This window comes from Anolis sagrei, chromosome 4 (genome assembly GCF_037176765.1).
Source record: "Anolis sagrei isolate rAnoSag1 chromosome 4, rAnoSag1.mat, whole genome shotgun sequence".
NCBI lineage: Eukaryota > Metazoa > Chordata > Lepidosauria > Squamata > Dactyloidae > Anolis > Anolis sagrei.
In genome coordinates this window covers 44,792,061-44,809,405 of record NC_090024.1, presented here as the reverse complement: position 1 = coordinate 44,809,405, position 17,345 = coordinate 44,792,061, and the positions used below count along the sequence as shown (strand labels likewise).

At 37.8% G+C, this 17,345-nt stretch overlaps 1 protein-coding gene across 2 annotated transcripts in view; it reads left to right on the top strand.

The window, feature by feature from the left end:
• Window positions 1–16,530, top strand: part of PREX2 (phosphatidylinositol-3,4,5-trisphosphate dependent Rac exchange factor 2) — a 139,799-nt gene extending 123,269 nt beyond the window's left edge. For both annotated transcript variants that reach the window (XM_060775438.2, XM_060775439.2), the window contains exons 35-40: window positions 1,499–1,613; window positions 7,442–7,508; window positions 8,758–8,948; window positions 12,503–12,605; window positions 13,725–13,792; window positions 16,078–16,530. In XM_060775438.2, the coding sequence (XP_060631421.2) occupies window positions 1,499–1,613; window positions 7,442–7,508; window positions 8,758–8,948; window positions 12,503–12,605; window positions 13,725–13,792; window positions 16,078–16,123 (590 nt within the window). In that variant the 3' untranslated portion in view covers window positions 16,124–16,530. The remainder of the gene's footprint in view (window positions 1–1,498; window positions 1,614–7,441; window positions 7,509–8,757; window positions 8,949–12,502; window positions 12,606–13,724; window positions 13,793–16,077) is intronic.
• Window positions 16,531–17,345: the final 815 nt, after the last annotated feature.

Sequence of the window (17,345 nt, the reverse complement as noted above, 5' to 3'; positions counted from 1 at the left end):
AGGTTTTTATTTCTCTAATGAAAAACTAAAATTTTATTTCAGTGTTAATGAAACAAGAATGTAACAAAGTCACCACATTTTCTCTTTCCTTGACCACAAAAGGTATTTCAGTACTTTGAGTCAAGAGTCAATTGCTGTGAGAACATTTGGACTTCAAGATATATATGTGAAAAAAATGTTTCTATGTTTTGTGCAAATAAACTGTTGTGTTTCTCAAAACATTGGGGCTTTATTTTTTTGTGCAGAACAAGTTTTGTTTGTGCAAAGACCAAACTTTTTACACATGTTATTTGTTAAAGGAGCCTTATAACCAAGATGAAAGAGGAAAGTCCAAAAGCTGGGTTGCAGTTAAATATTAAAAAAACCAAGATTATGGCAACCAGACTGGTTGATAACTGGCAAAGAGAGGGAGAAAACATGGAGGAAGTGACAGACTTTGAGTTCTAGGCGCGAAGATTACTGCAGATGCAGACTGCAGCCAGGAAATCAGAAGATATTTATTTCTTGGGAGGAGAGCAATGACCAATTTTGATAAAATAATGAAGAGTAGAGACATCACACTGGCAATGAAGATCTGCATACTTAAAGCAATGTTATCCCCTGTAGTAACCTATGGATGTGAGAGTTGGGCCACAAGAAAGGCTGAGCAAAGGGAGATAGACACTTTTGAACTGTGGCGGTGGAGGAAAATTCTGAGAATGCCTTGGACCACAAGAAGATCCAACCAGGAAATAATGCCCAACTGCTCACTGGAGGAAAGGATATATTAGAGGCAAAGATGAAGTACTTTGGCCACATAATGAGAAGACAGGAAAGCTTGGAGAAGACAATGATCCTGGGAAAAATGGAAGGAAAAAGGAAGAGGGGCTGACCAAGGGCAAGATGGATGGATGGATGGTATCCTTGAAGTGAGTGGCTTGACCTTGAAGGAGCTGGGTGTGGCCACGGCTGACAAGGAGCTCTGCATGGGCTGGTCCATGAGGTCATGAAAAGTCAGAAGCAACCAAATGAATAAACAACAGACAATGAAAAAAATTCAAAAGTGCACATAAATGTGCATAATTCTCCCTAGTAGGGAGAAAACTTTATAAGTTATTCTAGCTTGTGAGAATGAGAGATTTTCTCAAAGTTTATATCAATTTCTGAGGAAGAAATCTACAGAATATGTTTTGACTCTTCATTTTTCTAAGTGTCCTGAAAAAGCATTATGGGATCATGTTGGTGAAATGATCAAAGAAACCATATCTCCTTAAGATTTCTCTTTAATGCTGAAGAACAAGGTCAGGCTAATATCCCATCTATTTGGGAAACATTTGCCACAGTTAGTCCAGAACAGTTATTTTGTTTTAATGTATATGAACACATGCCTGGGCTTATGCATTTCAGAGTAAAAAATGCATTTGAAGAACATCAGCATTTACACATCTGATTTTTTTTAATCGAATCCAATGTTTTACAAAGCTTCTTCATTTGGATTTTCTTTATCATTCTCTTTTAGCACTGGAGAGCATGGAAGGCTATTATTATAGAGACAATGTATCTGTAGAAGAATTTCAAGCCCAGATTAATGCAGCTTCATTGGAAAAAGTAAAACAGTATAACCAGAAACTTAGGTAAGCTATGAGATGTTTATATCTGCTTTATCCAAAAGATCATGAGCAACTGAAGTCATATTTATAGTATCCCAAAGCACAGATATCTTTAGGACTCCAAAGTAATACTTAATATGTTATTATCATCAATCTGTAAATTAGATATGTTATTTGAATGTAAAACTGAAAGACATAGCCATGTTGGTCTAGAATAGCAGTTTTCAAACTATGCTCCACAGAGCCCTTGCTTTCATTCTAACAGTATAGATGGCACCCTAGAACTAAAAGAGATCTGGGTTAAAATCCTGCTCAACCATGAAAACCTAGTGTTGCAAATCATTCCTGGTCCTTAAATGGCATAACCAAGGGCTGTCTCTGAGTCTCAGGTTTTTGCCAAGAGCCCCCCTAGTCATCTCTGCCTAGGAAGCATATGGTCTGTGGAGCTCTGCTGGTGCTGGCGCAGCCTGCTGAGCCTCTCTGCCGCTGCCATGGCCTGTGGAGCCTTCCTGCCACCACTTTGACTGTGCTTTCCCTGCATGGCACATACAGGTTAGACTAGGTGGCCCATGGAGTTGCTCCAATTATTATTATTATTATTATTATTATTATTATTATTATTATTATTTATTTCAAAGGCTGGATGGTCATCTGTTGGGGTGTTTTGTCTGATGTGGCGGGTTTGAGGTGATTTGTTTGTATGTATTGTCGAAGGCTTTCATGGCCGGAATCACTCAGTTCTTGTGGGTTTTTTTCGGGCTATATGGCCATGTTCTAGAGGCATTTCTCCTGACGTTTCGCCTGCATCTATGGCAGGCATCCTCAGAGGTAGAGGTCTAGACCTCTACCTCTGAGGATGCCTGCCATAGATGCAGGTGAAACGTCAGGAGAAATGCCTCTAGAACATGGCCATATAGCCCGAAAAAACCCACAAGAACTGATTTGTTTGTATATTTCTGCATTTTGGCATTGAAGGTTTGCCACATATGTTGGCAATTGCCCTGAGTCCTTTCAGGGAGATAGGATGGTCTACAAATAAAGTATTATTATTATTATTATTATTATTATTATTATTATCCGTATATATATGAGTATTAGCTGACCCGAATATAAGCCAAGGCACCTAGTTTTACCACAAAAAACTGGGAAAACTTATTGACTTGAGTATAAGCCAAGAGTAGGGAATGTAGCTGCTACTGATAAATTTAAAAGTAAAAACATAGATACCAATAAAATGACATTAATTGAGGCATCAGTTGATTAAATGTTTTTGAATATTTACATAAAACTATAATTTCAGATAAGACTCTCCAACTCTGATTAAATCATTATTCGAACCTTCATCAATGTAAATGTGTTTACATATCCCTCCAATAATCACCATAGTTTATTTTAACTATACATTTTGGGGGAAATGCTGTGTGTATATGAATAAGAAAAAGTGGGAAAGACTGGCACAGAAAGAGGAGGAGAGGAAGGTGTGTGTTGCGTCGAGAGAGGAGGAGAGGAAGGAGAGCTGGGTTGCTGTGCGAAGAGGTGAAGGTCCTGGCAGGAAGGTGTGGGTCTGAAAAAAACCCTCCTTTCAGCCCGGTGCTTTCCTGCCAGGTCCCTCACCCAAGTATAAGCCAAGGGGGGGGGGGGTGGATGGAGGCTTTTGAGCCTAAAAAAGGGCTAAAAAACTAGGTTTATACTCAAGAATATACAGTATTTTGGTTTGTGCTTGCCATCTTAAATACAACTATACTAATTAACTTTTAATGAAAGATTATACTTATTTTATAGCTCATTTTTCAAGTGCTCATACATCATAAAATACCCTGGGTCAAGGCTTTCATTCCAACTTCATAAACTTTAAAACTTTAAAATGGTTGTTTCCTGCTCACCTTTCCTGCTCCTCCTTTAAGTAGCTCAGGTAGCTCAAGAGTCTATAAGGCATGCTACCTATTGACCTAATTCCCTTTCATTGTAAGTCACCCTGTCTGCTAAGAGTGCCAATCAAAGCCAGTTTATGGCAAAATCTCTATTTTGCATTCTGTCAAAATCCAGTGTGTCAATTGTGGTCTATAAGAAATGAAATACCATGGTGCTACAAGAAAACTTTTACCTTGAGACTTTTTAAAAGGTGCAGATAAACCTTTTCTATCTTCCTCAGTTGCATTTTTACAGTTTTGTATTTTCTCACCATACATTCAACCAGACTGCAGCTGTGTTTTGTAATTAGACTTCTGCTTTCTTGGCACTTCCAAGAAAAATGGTATGCTGACGTCCTATGTCAGTAGGAAGGTAAATGCTGTAAATTTATGATTACTTTATGTTTTGCTAGTTGGAAGATGTATCTTTAAAAAGAAGAAAGTAATTAACAGAGCAATTTTGAGCAGAGTCAGCAGGGAGTAATGTGGCAGATCTCCTGGCCTGATGTCTTATGCCAGTAAGAATGGAAAGTGGATAGGACATTTCACCAGGCTGCATAGAATATTACATATATTTAGGAAATGCTTCCCTCAACTGGCAATAACCAGGGCAAGGAAATTAGCTGTATCAGCTCAGAGGCCTTGCAAACCTTCTCTGTGAGGCTTTGGAACTAACCTCACCAGCAGGTTTCCTCTACCTGTCAGCAAATATTCTTTAAACACCTTCATTGCTATGTATCTGAAGGCTCAGCAGTTATTAAGAGCTTAAGGGACCGAAATAGTACATTAGCAAAAATATAGGAATTCCATTGTAAACAGACTACAATTAAAGGGTATTTTTATTAGCTCATATAATCTCTTTGTAATTTTGGAACAAATTAGTAATGTAGTACTACCAATCAGTGCTAAAATCACATATCTTTCTGATTTGTTGTTATGCTACATACCACTTACTGCTTTAATTTTCTCTTTTCTATTATGGCGAGTGGGTTAGTGCGGCATTAGTTGGAAGTTTTCCATTGCTTTCAAATCACACCTAACAACATGCAATCACACTCAAAATCCCGAGTTCTAAAATCTTCTTGAAAATAATGGAAAATGCCTCTCCACAGTTGTTGCTGTTCTGTACAATTGGGGCATCTCTTCTGGATAAATTGGTGGGAAGTATTATTAAATATATTTCTTCAAGGACATTGTAGGGAAAGTGTTGCTGAAAGAAAATCAACAGATTTCTGAAGAGTTGTGTCTATGTTTGATTTCTTTGCGTGTCAGTAAACACCTGTTCAGGATTTAGACAGCTGGCCAAGTTTCCTGGACTTATATAAAGCATTTCATGAAGCCTGACACTAGGAACTTTGGAGAAGTTATAGTAGTAATTGGGGGGAGGTTCTTTTATGGATTGTTCATTGGTTAAAAGAACAGAAAGTAGTCACTGGAAATAAATTGACACATATTGCAGTGAAGGAATGTAAAGGTTGCCTAAGGGAGTTATATTGTGAATGATGTTTTTTTTTACTTGGATGGTTATAGTTGACTTGGGGTTAAATGAGCAGAAAGGCTAATGACAACCAAGTATTTTGGAAGGTTAAAACAAAAAGCTGATTGTGATGTTCTCAGGTTTTCCTCGCAGCATAAGGATGGGGCTGCTCACCCCATCCTTATGCTGGGAGGAGGATGAGGCTTTGGAGCTCCCTTGGCTCCCATCTGCCTCCTCTCCTGGGCCGGGCTTCTCCCAGCATCAAGATGGAGCCTTGCCCCCTTCTTACACTGGGAGAAGGGAGAGGTAGGTGGGGACTGAGGGGGCTTTAGAGCTCCCCCAGCCCCTGTTTGCCTCTTCCCCCAGCTGTGCTTCTCTTGGCTGTTCATCCCATCCTTATGCCAGGAGGAGGACCTGAGGAAGGCACGCAGGCTGAGAGCACTCCTTATGCCCAGAGAACGGAGAAAATTTGGAGGGCTGGACATAAGCACCCAGAGGGCTATGTTCAGCCCATAGGCCTTAGTTTACCCATGCCTGGTCTAACCCTTCACTGATTCAGTCCAACCTGATACTCCAGAGATGTTGTTTCATCTTTGAACATTCCTTCTAAACTGGATATTTTATCTGTCTTTACACACACTCTCAAACTTTCTTGATAATTGTGTATATAGATGTCTGTCTCTCTATGTGTATGGGGATGGTGAGTGAGAGTACTAACAGGTGTAGTGGTTCAATGGTTGGAGTAGGACTTTTGGAGACCACAGTTTGAATCCTAGCTCAGTCATGGAAGCTCACTAGCTAATCTTGGGTAATTCACACTCTCTCAGCCTCAGAGGAAGGTGACAGCAACTCCCCATTGAATAAATATTGTCAGGAAAACCCTTTGATAGGTTTGTCTGAGTGTAGCTATATGTTGGAAATGACTTGAAGGCACTTAGTGGCAATGTTTATATGTACAGATATAACATTTTAAAAGTGCTTAGGCTGCACATAGTGTAAATGTTAAGATTTAGTGCTTGTCCCTTTAAAAACTTCAGAAAAATTGCCTTGTTTGGGCGTTAGGCCAGAGCTTCCATTAGATTTCCTCATAAAATTTTATTAAGGTCCTAAACAAGCACTTAGTAATTAAGTGAAGTGCTTTACAAATTTGTATGCTGTCCTCAGCTTGCCATGTTCTCAGAAACACCCAAGATAATTTTGTGAAAACCTATGCAAGTGTTGCACTTCCAGATTATCTGTAAGTGTCAGCTAATAGGTGGAGAAAAATGATTACATTTTTAGTTTGGTTACATTGGGAGCTCAGAATGTTATAAGCACATTATGCCAGGAGTGCAAATACAATGTTGCTACATCAGCAGAATTGCCATTATGCTCATCCATTGTGTGCTTATCCAGGTGAAAAATGGGGGGGGGGGGGGGGGGGAGGAATACAAACTTAGTAGACACCAAAATGGATGAAATAAATGGACGGCGTGTCTCAGCATCCTTGGAAAGATCTCCAGGGACAAATCATTAGGGACTGAGCATCAACATTCACATTCTGTCCTCACAACTGGGTGAGCCAATGATAGTGGAAATCTACCCCAGGGCATCATCTGCAACACCACATACATGATACAGGATGGTGTCACAATGTCCATCAGCCCAAGTATTGAATTGATTTGTACACAATTATGACTTTACTCAAAAACAACAGGATGAAAGATATGCACGTTCTCCAAAAAAAGCAACATATTCTAAGTCTATAGTCAGCCCTCCACATTCACGAGTTTAGCCTTCACGGATTTGAGTATTTGCAGTTTGCCTTGCTGCCCCCATAGGTTATCATTAGTAGTGGGAGATGGATTGGACAATATCTCCTGACATTGATTAGTTAGATGACACAGGATTCTTCTGTCTTTGAGCTTCAACGTAACTGTATTCTTCTCTGTCATAATTTAAAGCTTTTCTTTTTCTGAAGGCCTCAAGCTTGTTAAGCTAGATTGAGCATATATTTTTATTTTATGTGTAGCTGTTTATGCAGTTCAAACTAAAATGCCTGTGGCACTGCAATATAAGGTGTTGTTTCCTTTTACTATGTTAACGTTCAGTTCGTGCTTTATGACCCATGGGTTGTTTAGAGTAGTGTAGAAAACAAATCTCCATCAATATTGAAGGATCCTTTAATATGCAGTGCCACTGATTTGCAGCAGGTTTTTTGGACAAAGATAAATATTCTACCATTCATTTTGTTTTTAGTGTTTTTAGTATTTCCTTTGCTTCTCAGTATATTTAGAAAGGCATTACAGACTCAATTTGACTGCAAGTACAAGAATTTGCCTGAGTTACAAAGTTCAGAAGTGAAAGTATTATGACTGAAAAAATGAAGATATTTATTGACAATTATAGCCAGTAATGGGGGAAAGCAGTGCTAAATCAATTGTACATTGAAGAAACTCTTGAAAAATTAAATTCTGTTTTCTCAGGGCATTCTACTTGGACAAGTCAAATCTTCCACCAAATTCGACATCAAAAGCTGCATATATAGATAAGGTAAAGTCAATTGTTTTACTTATGTTTAAAGCACTTTGAGTTCTATCTTGGAGTAATATTGTCATGCATGTTATCCACAGGAAAAAAATGGTATTATGGAAATAAATTGACATGCTGGGTGAATCATGTGAAATAAATAATCCACGTTGTTGTCAGACTGTACAAGCAAGTGCTGTAATTTTGGCTGTTAGAAGGGTCTTAATATTTTTAATTCCTTTTAAGTTGCAGAGATTAGGTGACATTTCTTGTTGTTGTATTTGTTACATACAAGTCTCTGTGCTTAAATATAAAAACTGTGGATTCTGGGATTTTAATTCCCTTTCTTTAATTTACAAGGTGTGTAAACTTCTTCTTCGGCTGTTAATTCTCTCTAATTACCTAATTAATGGTTGTTCAAAATGCGCCAGCTTTAATCTTTCACTACATATGGTACTTGCCAAGTGTCTATTCCTAGTTCAGCTGCCTCTTGGAAAAAATAAGACATTTTTTGCTGCAATAATAAATCTTTACTCTGAATTTATCCTCGTTATCAAAGGCCTCATCTACACTGTCAATACATTAAATCAAGAAACAGCTTACTAAGATCTACAGAGATACTTGCAGGAACACCTCAGCAAGCAAGTGTCCAAAAGTGGCAGGCTAAAATCCAGCACATCAATCAGTGGCTGAGACCGGATGAGAAACTCCCTCCTGGGCACACAGAAGAGTGGACAACCTGGAAGGCACTGAACAGGCTGCGTTCTGGCACCACAAAATACAGAAATAACCTTAAGAAAGTGGAGTCCACAACATGCGAGTTCAGAGAAGAGCAAACCACACACCACCTATTACAATGCAACCTGAGCCCTGCCACATACACAATGGAGGACCTTCTCACAGTGACACCAGAGGCATTCCATGTGACCAGCTTCTGGTCAAAGGACATTTAGCAAAGTGCCAAGTTTTTAAACTTTGTGTTTTTAAAAATGCATTTTAACTGTATTTTCAACTTGCTTCTGACATGATAAATAAATAAATCTACACTGCCTTATAAAATCCAGATTATCTGCTTTGAACTTGATTATATGGCAGTGTAGACACCTATAATCCAGTTCAAAGCAGATAATGTGGACTATGTGCTTTAATAAATCTGGATCATATGGCAGTGTAGATCCAGCCAAAGGTAACCACAATTTGGTGTTTATGGAACTCATAACTTGTTATACTTACTGCCACAATCCACCAATCAAATATGTTTTATCTCTTTCAGCTGATGCGTCCCATCAATTCTCTGGATGAACTTTATCGGCTGATGGTATCTTTCATAAGATCTAAGCGCACAGCAACCTGTGCTTACACAGCCTGTGGTGCGTCTGGAGTTGGGCTACTGTCGGTTTCTTCAGAACTCTGTAGCAGACTTGGAGCTTGCCATATCATCATGTGCAATAGTGGAGTACACCGGTATGACAGCTGTTCAATTTTTTCCAGCACTGTGGTCATTGTTGTCAAGTTCCAAGAATTATAGCTTGCTGAACATATCTGTGTTTAGTCTGAGCCTGTGTATATAGCTTGTATAACTTCCTGTGAGTATGATTTATGCTTGAGATATGTGGCATTATTGCTAGTCTCAACTTTCCTTATTTTCCAATATAGGAATAATTGGTATGGAATTCAGAGGGCAGTAGACTCTCTGTCTTTGGGGTTCTTTAGACAGATTTGTACAGGCATCTTTGAGGAGTGCTTTACTGTCTACCTCATGCTGAACTAAGAAGAGTATAAGCCATCTTCTGGTATGGGACGTGTGAGAATCTGGGGAAGACAACTCATAAGTGAAAATCCAACTGCTGTTTCCAATAATATAGGCAGCCCCCAAGTTACGAGCAAGAGAGGTCCTGAAAGTTTGTTAAGTTGATTTGTTTGTAAGTCAGAGCAGGTACATTTTTAAGTGTAACTCCAGCCATATATACATACACTTTGGATTGTATAGGAAAGGGTTAACACCCCTATGGTGTTTTCTTTTCTTTTCTTTGCTGTCTTTGCCCCTGTTCAGAAGATTTCTTCTCACTTTCTGTCCATGTGATAATTGGATTTTGAAAAATTGGGCTTGTGAAAACAAGGATTGGTGACAAAGCTTCAGTGGAAACACGTTTTCCCCATGATAACTCTTTCAGGAATGAATTTCCCTTCCAAGGTGCAGATTTCTCTCACTTCCTGTTGTCTCAACCTCATTCTTAACTATTAGTCATTTGTAAGTCAGATGTGTGTAACTTGAGGACTACCTGTACATACTTCTCGTCTTCGTTTTTGTATAAAACTTGGAATGATGTTGACTTCCCAATGAATAAAGAATTCTTGTATTTAAAGGTCACTCATTTGTAAAATCAAATAAAGGAACAGAATAAGTGGCAGATGGATAGACTGGTTAAAAAGACCAAGGAAATCAATTTTAAAGTTAATATAAAAGTCTTATTTTTAGAGTAATCCAGCCAGGCTTGCAACAAAAATGAATTGATTATAATGGGTTGAAATGCGCATGTGGCATGAACTGCTGAAGTTAATTTCTTAATGTTAAATTGATTTTGATATGAGAGGTAAGCATGGACTTAGCTCTCAATGACTGAAATAAATGGGACTGAGAAATGATTAATTTTGGCATCCTTAATAGCTGCTTTTTTTAAAAAAAAGTTTGCATATTTTGCAAAAATATCACAGTATTCAGAATATGAAGTTCTTTCTTTCTTTGGGCACTGATAGATTTTCTTTCTCTAAAATATACTTTTTTACATCTAAGAGGTTGTTTTTCATGAAAGTCCACATGTTCTGCTTTCTCTTTTCCTTTCCTTTCCTTTCCTTTCCTTTCCTTTCTTTTCCAAAAGATGGCAAAAGGTTCTGCATTCTCTTAAATGCAGAAAACAGAATAATACTATAAGGGATGTGGAAATAGCACATACAGTGTTCCCTCACTTATCACGGGGGTTCCATTCCAGGACCACCCGCGATAAGTGGAAATGCGCGAAGTAGGGATGCAATATTAATTTTAATATTTATATATTTTTTAATATATTTTATAAATTAGTTTCTTACTCGCTCTTCCTTACCTGCCTCCCGGCCCATCCCCAGGGTACCTGCCTGCCTCCTTGGCAGGAGCCACACAGGCAGCAGCAGGCCAGGAAGGCAGGCCTTCCCTGCCGTGCCTCAGGCCGCTGCACTTCCAGGATCCCTGGCCTCCCTGGCCTCCACTGGATGTAAATATTTAATATTTTAATTAATATTTTCAAAAACCCGCAAAACAGTGAGTCCGCTAAAAAACGAACCACGAAGTAGCAAGGGAACACTGTATAGGCTAGATGTATTGGGACATGCCTTCCTAGATTATGCAGCAACAAAGTTATCTGTTTAAAAATTGGCTGAGTAAATTTGGCAGAGTAGAGGTTAACAGTGCACTTTAGGATAATAAGATGCATCCTGGCGCAGCTCATCCCATTCGTCAATGTTACATTCAGATTAAAAATATTGTGAGCACAGTAGTTAGTTTAGGCTCTTAGAAAATGTCTAGGATTATTAACAAAGTATGCAATACATTTTAAATTCCAGTGTGTGTCCCACTCACCCTTCACGTTTGTATAGAAAGTAGATAGAACTATTAAACATCTAGAACATTGTGTTCCCAGCCTGTGGTCCGTGGACCAGCAGAGGTCCCCAAGAACAAAAATATGGTCCGTGGCCTCACCATTACTACACTGTTGCCTTGAAACCACACAGCAACAAGAGTGACTGGTCTTGCAGAACCCTCTTATAGTGCTAAGGCAATGGGGATGTCTGGAGGGTATAGGCTGACTACTCATGAAAGAATACTACTAACACATCAGTTCTAGATTATTAAATATGGTTTTCTGTGGGTGAGCAGATGGCAACTACTGGATGGCATGTGTTTTGCATCAGAAACTAGAGCTGCTGTGGTCTATCCAATGCAATTTTCTGAATCAGCACCCCAAATAACCAAACCAAATCTAAAGTTGATCAAAAACCGTTTTGGTGCTAATGTTGGAGAGTGGTCCCTGGTCAAAGTGGTCCCTGGTCAAGTGGTCCCTGGCCAAATGGTGCCTGGTCAAGGTGATCCCTAGTCAAGTGGTCTCTGGTAAAAAAAAAAAGGTTGGGAACCCTGATCCAGAATATTTGGCTCTTTTTTTCTTAGTTATTTTTCACTCTAATCCAAGTTGAAATGCATTTAACCACGTTAAGCTTAAAAAAGAGGCTTGAAAGGTTATTTTGTCTGCATTTCTGTATGCACACTCATATTTAAGTTTTTGAATAGCTAGCAATTACTTTTGCTGTCATTTTTATTACAAAGTGTTTTTCAATATTGCATTGAAGTGACAAATCCTGTATCTGTTCTAGACAGACAACTTTAGCAAGTCTATCATCAGAGCAGGAACGTATCAGAAAGAAAATGAAAGCCAGTTTTAATCTCCACAGTACTATATAGAATATGTTTACTGCACATTTATACAAATGAAACATTTGTATACTTTTAGCAGCATTAAAATTAACATAATCCTAAACAAATGGAAGCTCTTGAAAATACAAAATTCTGCCTCCTGGCAGCAAATAACAATTTATAGTAGAATTCAGATAATCCACCTACTTTTGAGTAAATGTGAAATTTGGATGGAAATGCATGTATTGCTCAGCAGATAAGCATATTGACTTGCAATATTTGAGAGGCTTGGTATCATTTTTTTATCCTGATATGCTCACATTTACTTTATTCTGTTGGCTTTCATTCTACCCATTTTGGGGTAGGTGAACTTTGTGCTGCCCTATACATTCAGTAGAAAATTAATATTGAGTCTTGATTTCCACATTTTTCTAATGTTAATGTTGCATTATTTTTTCTTACATTTGTTTTTTCCCCTTGGGCTAAAAGAACTACATGGGTTTTTTTAAACACTTTTTAATTGTATTACAAGGAATACATTGGATTTTTGTTAAATGTATTTATTTTTGCATTGCAGTTGTACTCTGAGTGTTACTCTGGAGCAGGCTATAATTCTTGCTCGGAGTCATGGTCTACCTCCTCGTTACATTCTGCAAGCTACAGATGTGATGCGCAAACAGGTAAGCCACCATTATTTTTATGATAATTGCCCTCTTAAAACATGTACTTAACATGTTCTAACTAAGACTAAAATCCTATGCACAGCTATTTAGCAAAGTCCCATTGATCTCGGGGAGATTTTCTTCTGAGTAGATGTGCCTCAGATTGCACAGTGTATTTAAAAGACGAGAGAGACAGAAACAGAGACAAACAATTTGATTTAGCCAACAAACCAGTGACCATCTGTTCTTTTGTCTTGGGTATCTTTTGTTTGAGATTGTTTGGCATATTTGTCAAATAGAGATTGTCATCAAGTAGCAGAAACTATCAGTCCACCTACACTGACGGTGTCTATCACTTTCAAAATTCTTTGTGTGCCTGTCAATCTGCCAAGATTACATGCCATGTTGATAGTATGCCAGTTTCTGTTTTATTGTCTGTTTGCCATCAACTTGTGACTTAGAACGTGTTTTCACACCCGGATTGTATTGTATTGTATTGTACTGTATTTTAAGCCTGTCATTTTACCAATATTGGGATCCAGATTTTTTTTACATCACAATTAAACAGCAGAAAGCACAATAAATTACAATATTAAAACAGTTGAATAGCTTATGATATTAAAGCAACATTTTAAAAAATAAAACAATTTATAGCACAGAAGAAAAAAAGAAGAAAAATACTATACTTCTCCTTAACAGCCAATGAGTGCTAAAATTCTGGATGAATAAAAAGGTATTTGGTTGCTTGTGGAAGAGCAACATGGAAGGAGCAATCTTTTTCCCCTTGCAAAAGAGAGTTTCACAATCTAGGAGCCACCACTGTGTAGGCCTCTCTTGTGTCTTCACTAAATAGGACTTTCTGTGCCTTAAAATGTTTGATCAGAATTCTGCCTTTGAAAATTGAATTTTTAGGGGGAATGTTCTTTAATAGTTTTATACGGTTATACTTCCTGAAATCTCTGTTTTTAATGTTTTTTAAAGTGTGATGTGTTTTTTTTTCTGTTGTAAGCAAAAACAATTATTTATGTATTTTCCCTTTGAAATTTGTTTTTAAATGTATATGCCCAGAAGGAGGTTAAAAGGAAAAGATCAAAGAAATAAGCTATTTGGAATGCAAAACGTTTTCCTGTCTTACAGGGAGCAAGAGTGCAGAACACAGCCAAGAATTTAGGCGTTAGGGACCGAACGCCACCATCTGCTCCAAGGTAATTACACATAACAGTCAATTGCCTGCGACCAAGATCATCTTTTCTTCAGTCTCTGCCAGAACTTCATCCAGATTCACACTAATTTTTTTATTGATTTTTAAGGACAGGGTTTATTTTGTTTTAGGTATGAAATTTCGGCAGCTTTATTTTGGAGTTTGTCTTTCAGAAAATATTCATTATTTTCAGTTTGAGATTAATGGTAGGAAAACCTGTTTCTTTTTGTGACTGCCTATCAAAAAAACTCAAGAACAACAAGTTTAAGTAAGCTTCAACTAAGACAGAGTTGCTTTTATTTAGTAATACTCCACTTACACCATGGGATGGTGCTTTAGTGATAGTAAATGTAAATAAATAAATAAATTTAATTGATTTATTTCTGTTAATATTTATAGTCTACTTTATAACAACAAGCCATGGTGGCACAGTGGGTTAAACCGCTAAGCTGAAGAACTTGCTGATCAGAAGGTCAGCAGTTCAAATCCATGGACGGGGTGAACTCCCATTGTTAGCCTCAGCTTTTGCCAACCTAGCAGTTTGAAAACATGCAAATGTGAGTAGATCAATAGATGTCTTTTCTGCAGGAAGGTAATGGCACTCCATGCAGTCAGGCCTGCTCCATGACCTAGAAGGTGTCTATGGACAATGCCGGGTCTTCGGCTTAGAAGTGGAGATGAGCCCCCCCCCCCCCCAGAGTTGGACACGACTAGACTTAATGTCAAGGGGAAATCTTTACCTTTCCCTTATATCAGATTATCTCAAGGCAGTTTACAATAAAATAACTGTAAAACTATAAATATTAATGATAGTTTAAAATGATTTTAAACAATTTTAAATAATGAATAAGTACAGCCCAGATGAATTCAGCTATGCTTGAGAACTTCAATTTTTTTAAAAAAGCCTGGTTTTGACTTGGCACTAAAATGATCCTAATGTTGGTATGAATCAGCCTCAAGAGGGAGGGAAATCCACTAGTGTCCTCCCACAATGTATCCCTCCTACAGGCAAGACGCAGAGGAAGTCACCTCCAATAGTTCTCAATTCTTAGTCAGTTGTATATATAGAACTCTATTCTCAATCAGGTGTATATATAGCCCTCCCCTTACATCACAGACACTGATGGTAATTAAGGGAGCTGAAAAACCATGTGCTCACAACATTTATCATTTAAAGTGAAACAAATTTCTCCAGTAATTTTTGATGCATGAAATTTTCTGATACATGCTGGTATTTGTGAGGTACTACCATTTCTCATCATTTTGGAAACAAGGGTCTGGCTATTTCTTCTCTCTAGATTTAGATAGAAGCTATTTCTGCCACCGCCCTCAGACTACTCATGATTTTGTTATCTCAAGGTCAAGGCTTTTTGTAGAAGCTTAAAGAGATATTTCTGGTTCTGTCCCAACATAGGCCACTTGAACCACTGGCCACAAAGTAATTGACATCTCCTCTTAATGAAGATTATCTTCTTTCTGGCGATTACATCTCCTAAGATAGCTACTCAACTTCCTTATCTACAGTTTTATAAAGAGAAGGTCATTATAAGATGAAACATCGCCTTCTTCATATAACCGATGGTGCAGTTCCATTCCTTAGAGGTCATAGTTCTTCTGGTGTTGTCACCTAATCCCACATCACTGTGGGAGACACAACTCCTCTAGGTGTGTGTGTGTGTGGGGGGGGGGCAGCATTTTACGTAGCAGGCCCTCACAGGCTTCATATCTGTTCCTTGGGTCCTTGAGAAAATCAGAAAGTAGTAGAAAAATGACTTTAACTTGTTTTATGATATTGGGGGTGGAGGGAGCTTAAGCAAATATGCAGTGTAGCCATTGTTATGCCTTACAAGAACTTTAAAGCCTAAATTTGTAGGTTATGCAGAACCTACAAACATGGTTTAGAATAAGTCATCACAGTGTATAGTAGAAAGACTCTTTCAACTCCCATTTCTGACATATCTTAACAATGAGATAGATACAAATGTTTCTCAAGGAGGGATGTAAAGTATTAATTGAAAAACAAACAAATAAACTATGCCAAAGTGATAACAGGTCCTGAAATGGCAAGTAACAGTCACATAATTCTTTTTGTTGGTGCAAAAAACTATTTTTCTATTTGAAACTTTTTTGTTGACTGGAGAATACCCACAACAATGATATCACTGGCTACATTTTGTTTCTCAGCCTATATGCTTCTTCTGACTCAAGTGTATTATCATTGAAAAGGAACTACATTATGGTTGAATATTTCAACAGAGATGGTAATAAACATTCTTTGTTTTTTGGCAGGTTGTACAAGCTGTGCCAACCACCACCTCCTGTTGGAGAGGAGTAAAGACCTCCATCTGAGGAATAATCAAAATGCCAGTTTCCATGACACTGAAAAACGTGAACACAACAGTCTCTGACAGAATGTGCTTTGAGTACTGATCAGCTGTATCGCTTAGCACTGGATACAGCAATCTTTTCAAATTCAACTGTGCTACTGACAAACAAATACTTTTGAGAGAGAAAGAATATCTGGATGTAAGGTGTATGCTCTGTGATTTTAAACCTAGGGCACTTTCACTAGAATGAGCTGTGTTTTAAATGACTACTTCAGAAACGCCAGTGATAGTAAAAAAACAAACAAAAAAAAACAGAAAGATGAAGTGCAGACAGGGAAAAACACTGTTCAATAGATTCAAAAACCGATGCCTTCATTTAGAGAGCCATAAAGCAATAAACAATTTTAAGTTTTTATTGTAGAGTGTATTCATTGCATGTATAATACTCTCATTCCCTAATCATATTCTCGTATTTTAAATTCTAAATTCGAGCTGTACTTGAAATTATCATTTTTGTGAAGGAGCAGTTAAGGCACTCAAATGGGAGCCAAATGTATTCATAATATATGGGTAACAGTCTAAGAAGTTTAGTGAGTGCTTTGCATGACTTGGCAGTAGTGACATCCGGCACAAAGAGATGAAGGATTAGAAGTGACAGACTGATTCCGCTGAGTCAAAATTCCATTCATTGTTCATAAGACATTGTTTGGTAACCCACAAATGACAGTGGATTTTTCAGCACCAGAGCATGCTGATTGAGTTTGTAGAAAATTCTGCTAAAACCATACATTCTTAGACATTTTTGTATTTCAGAGTTCTGGTGTACATTTATGCTTGAATATATTTTAAGCAAGGAAAGTACTGCCAATGCCTATGTGTTACAGTTTAAAATCTGTATCTTTTGCTAAGCTATCTAGAGAATTGTGTTATGTCAAATCCTTACAATTAAAGCAGAGATATATCTCCACCCACCAATGTTTTTTGACAGTCTACACAATTTTACTTTAGAAAATGAAACTGGATTAATGTTGCAAAAGAATCCTGGACCATCGCAACATAAGAAAACAGCATTACTAATGCACAAAACACCCATCTAGCAATGTTCAAAAATCAACTGTTTGTCAGATAATGGAATTAATACAAAACATATGAACTGACCAACAAAACAGTATTGCCTTGACTGACACCAGTGTTAGATGCCAGAATGACAGTTCAGGATTCTAGACCTTT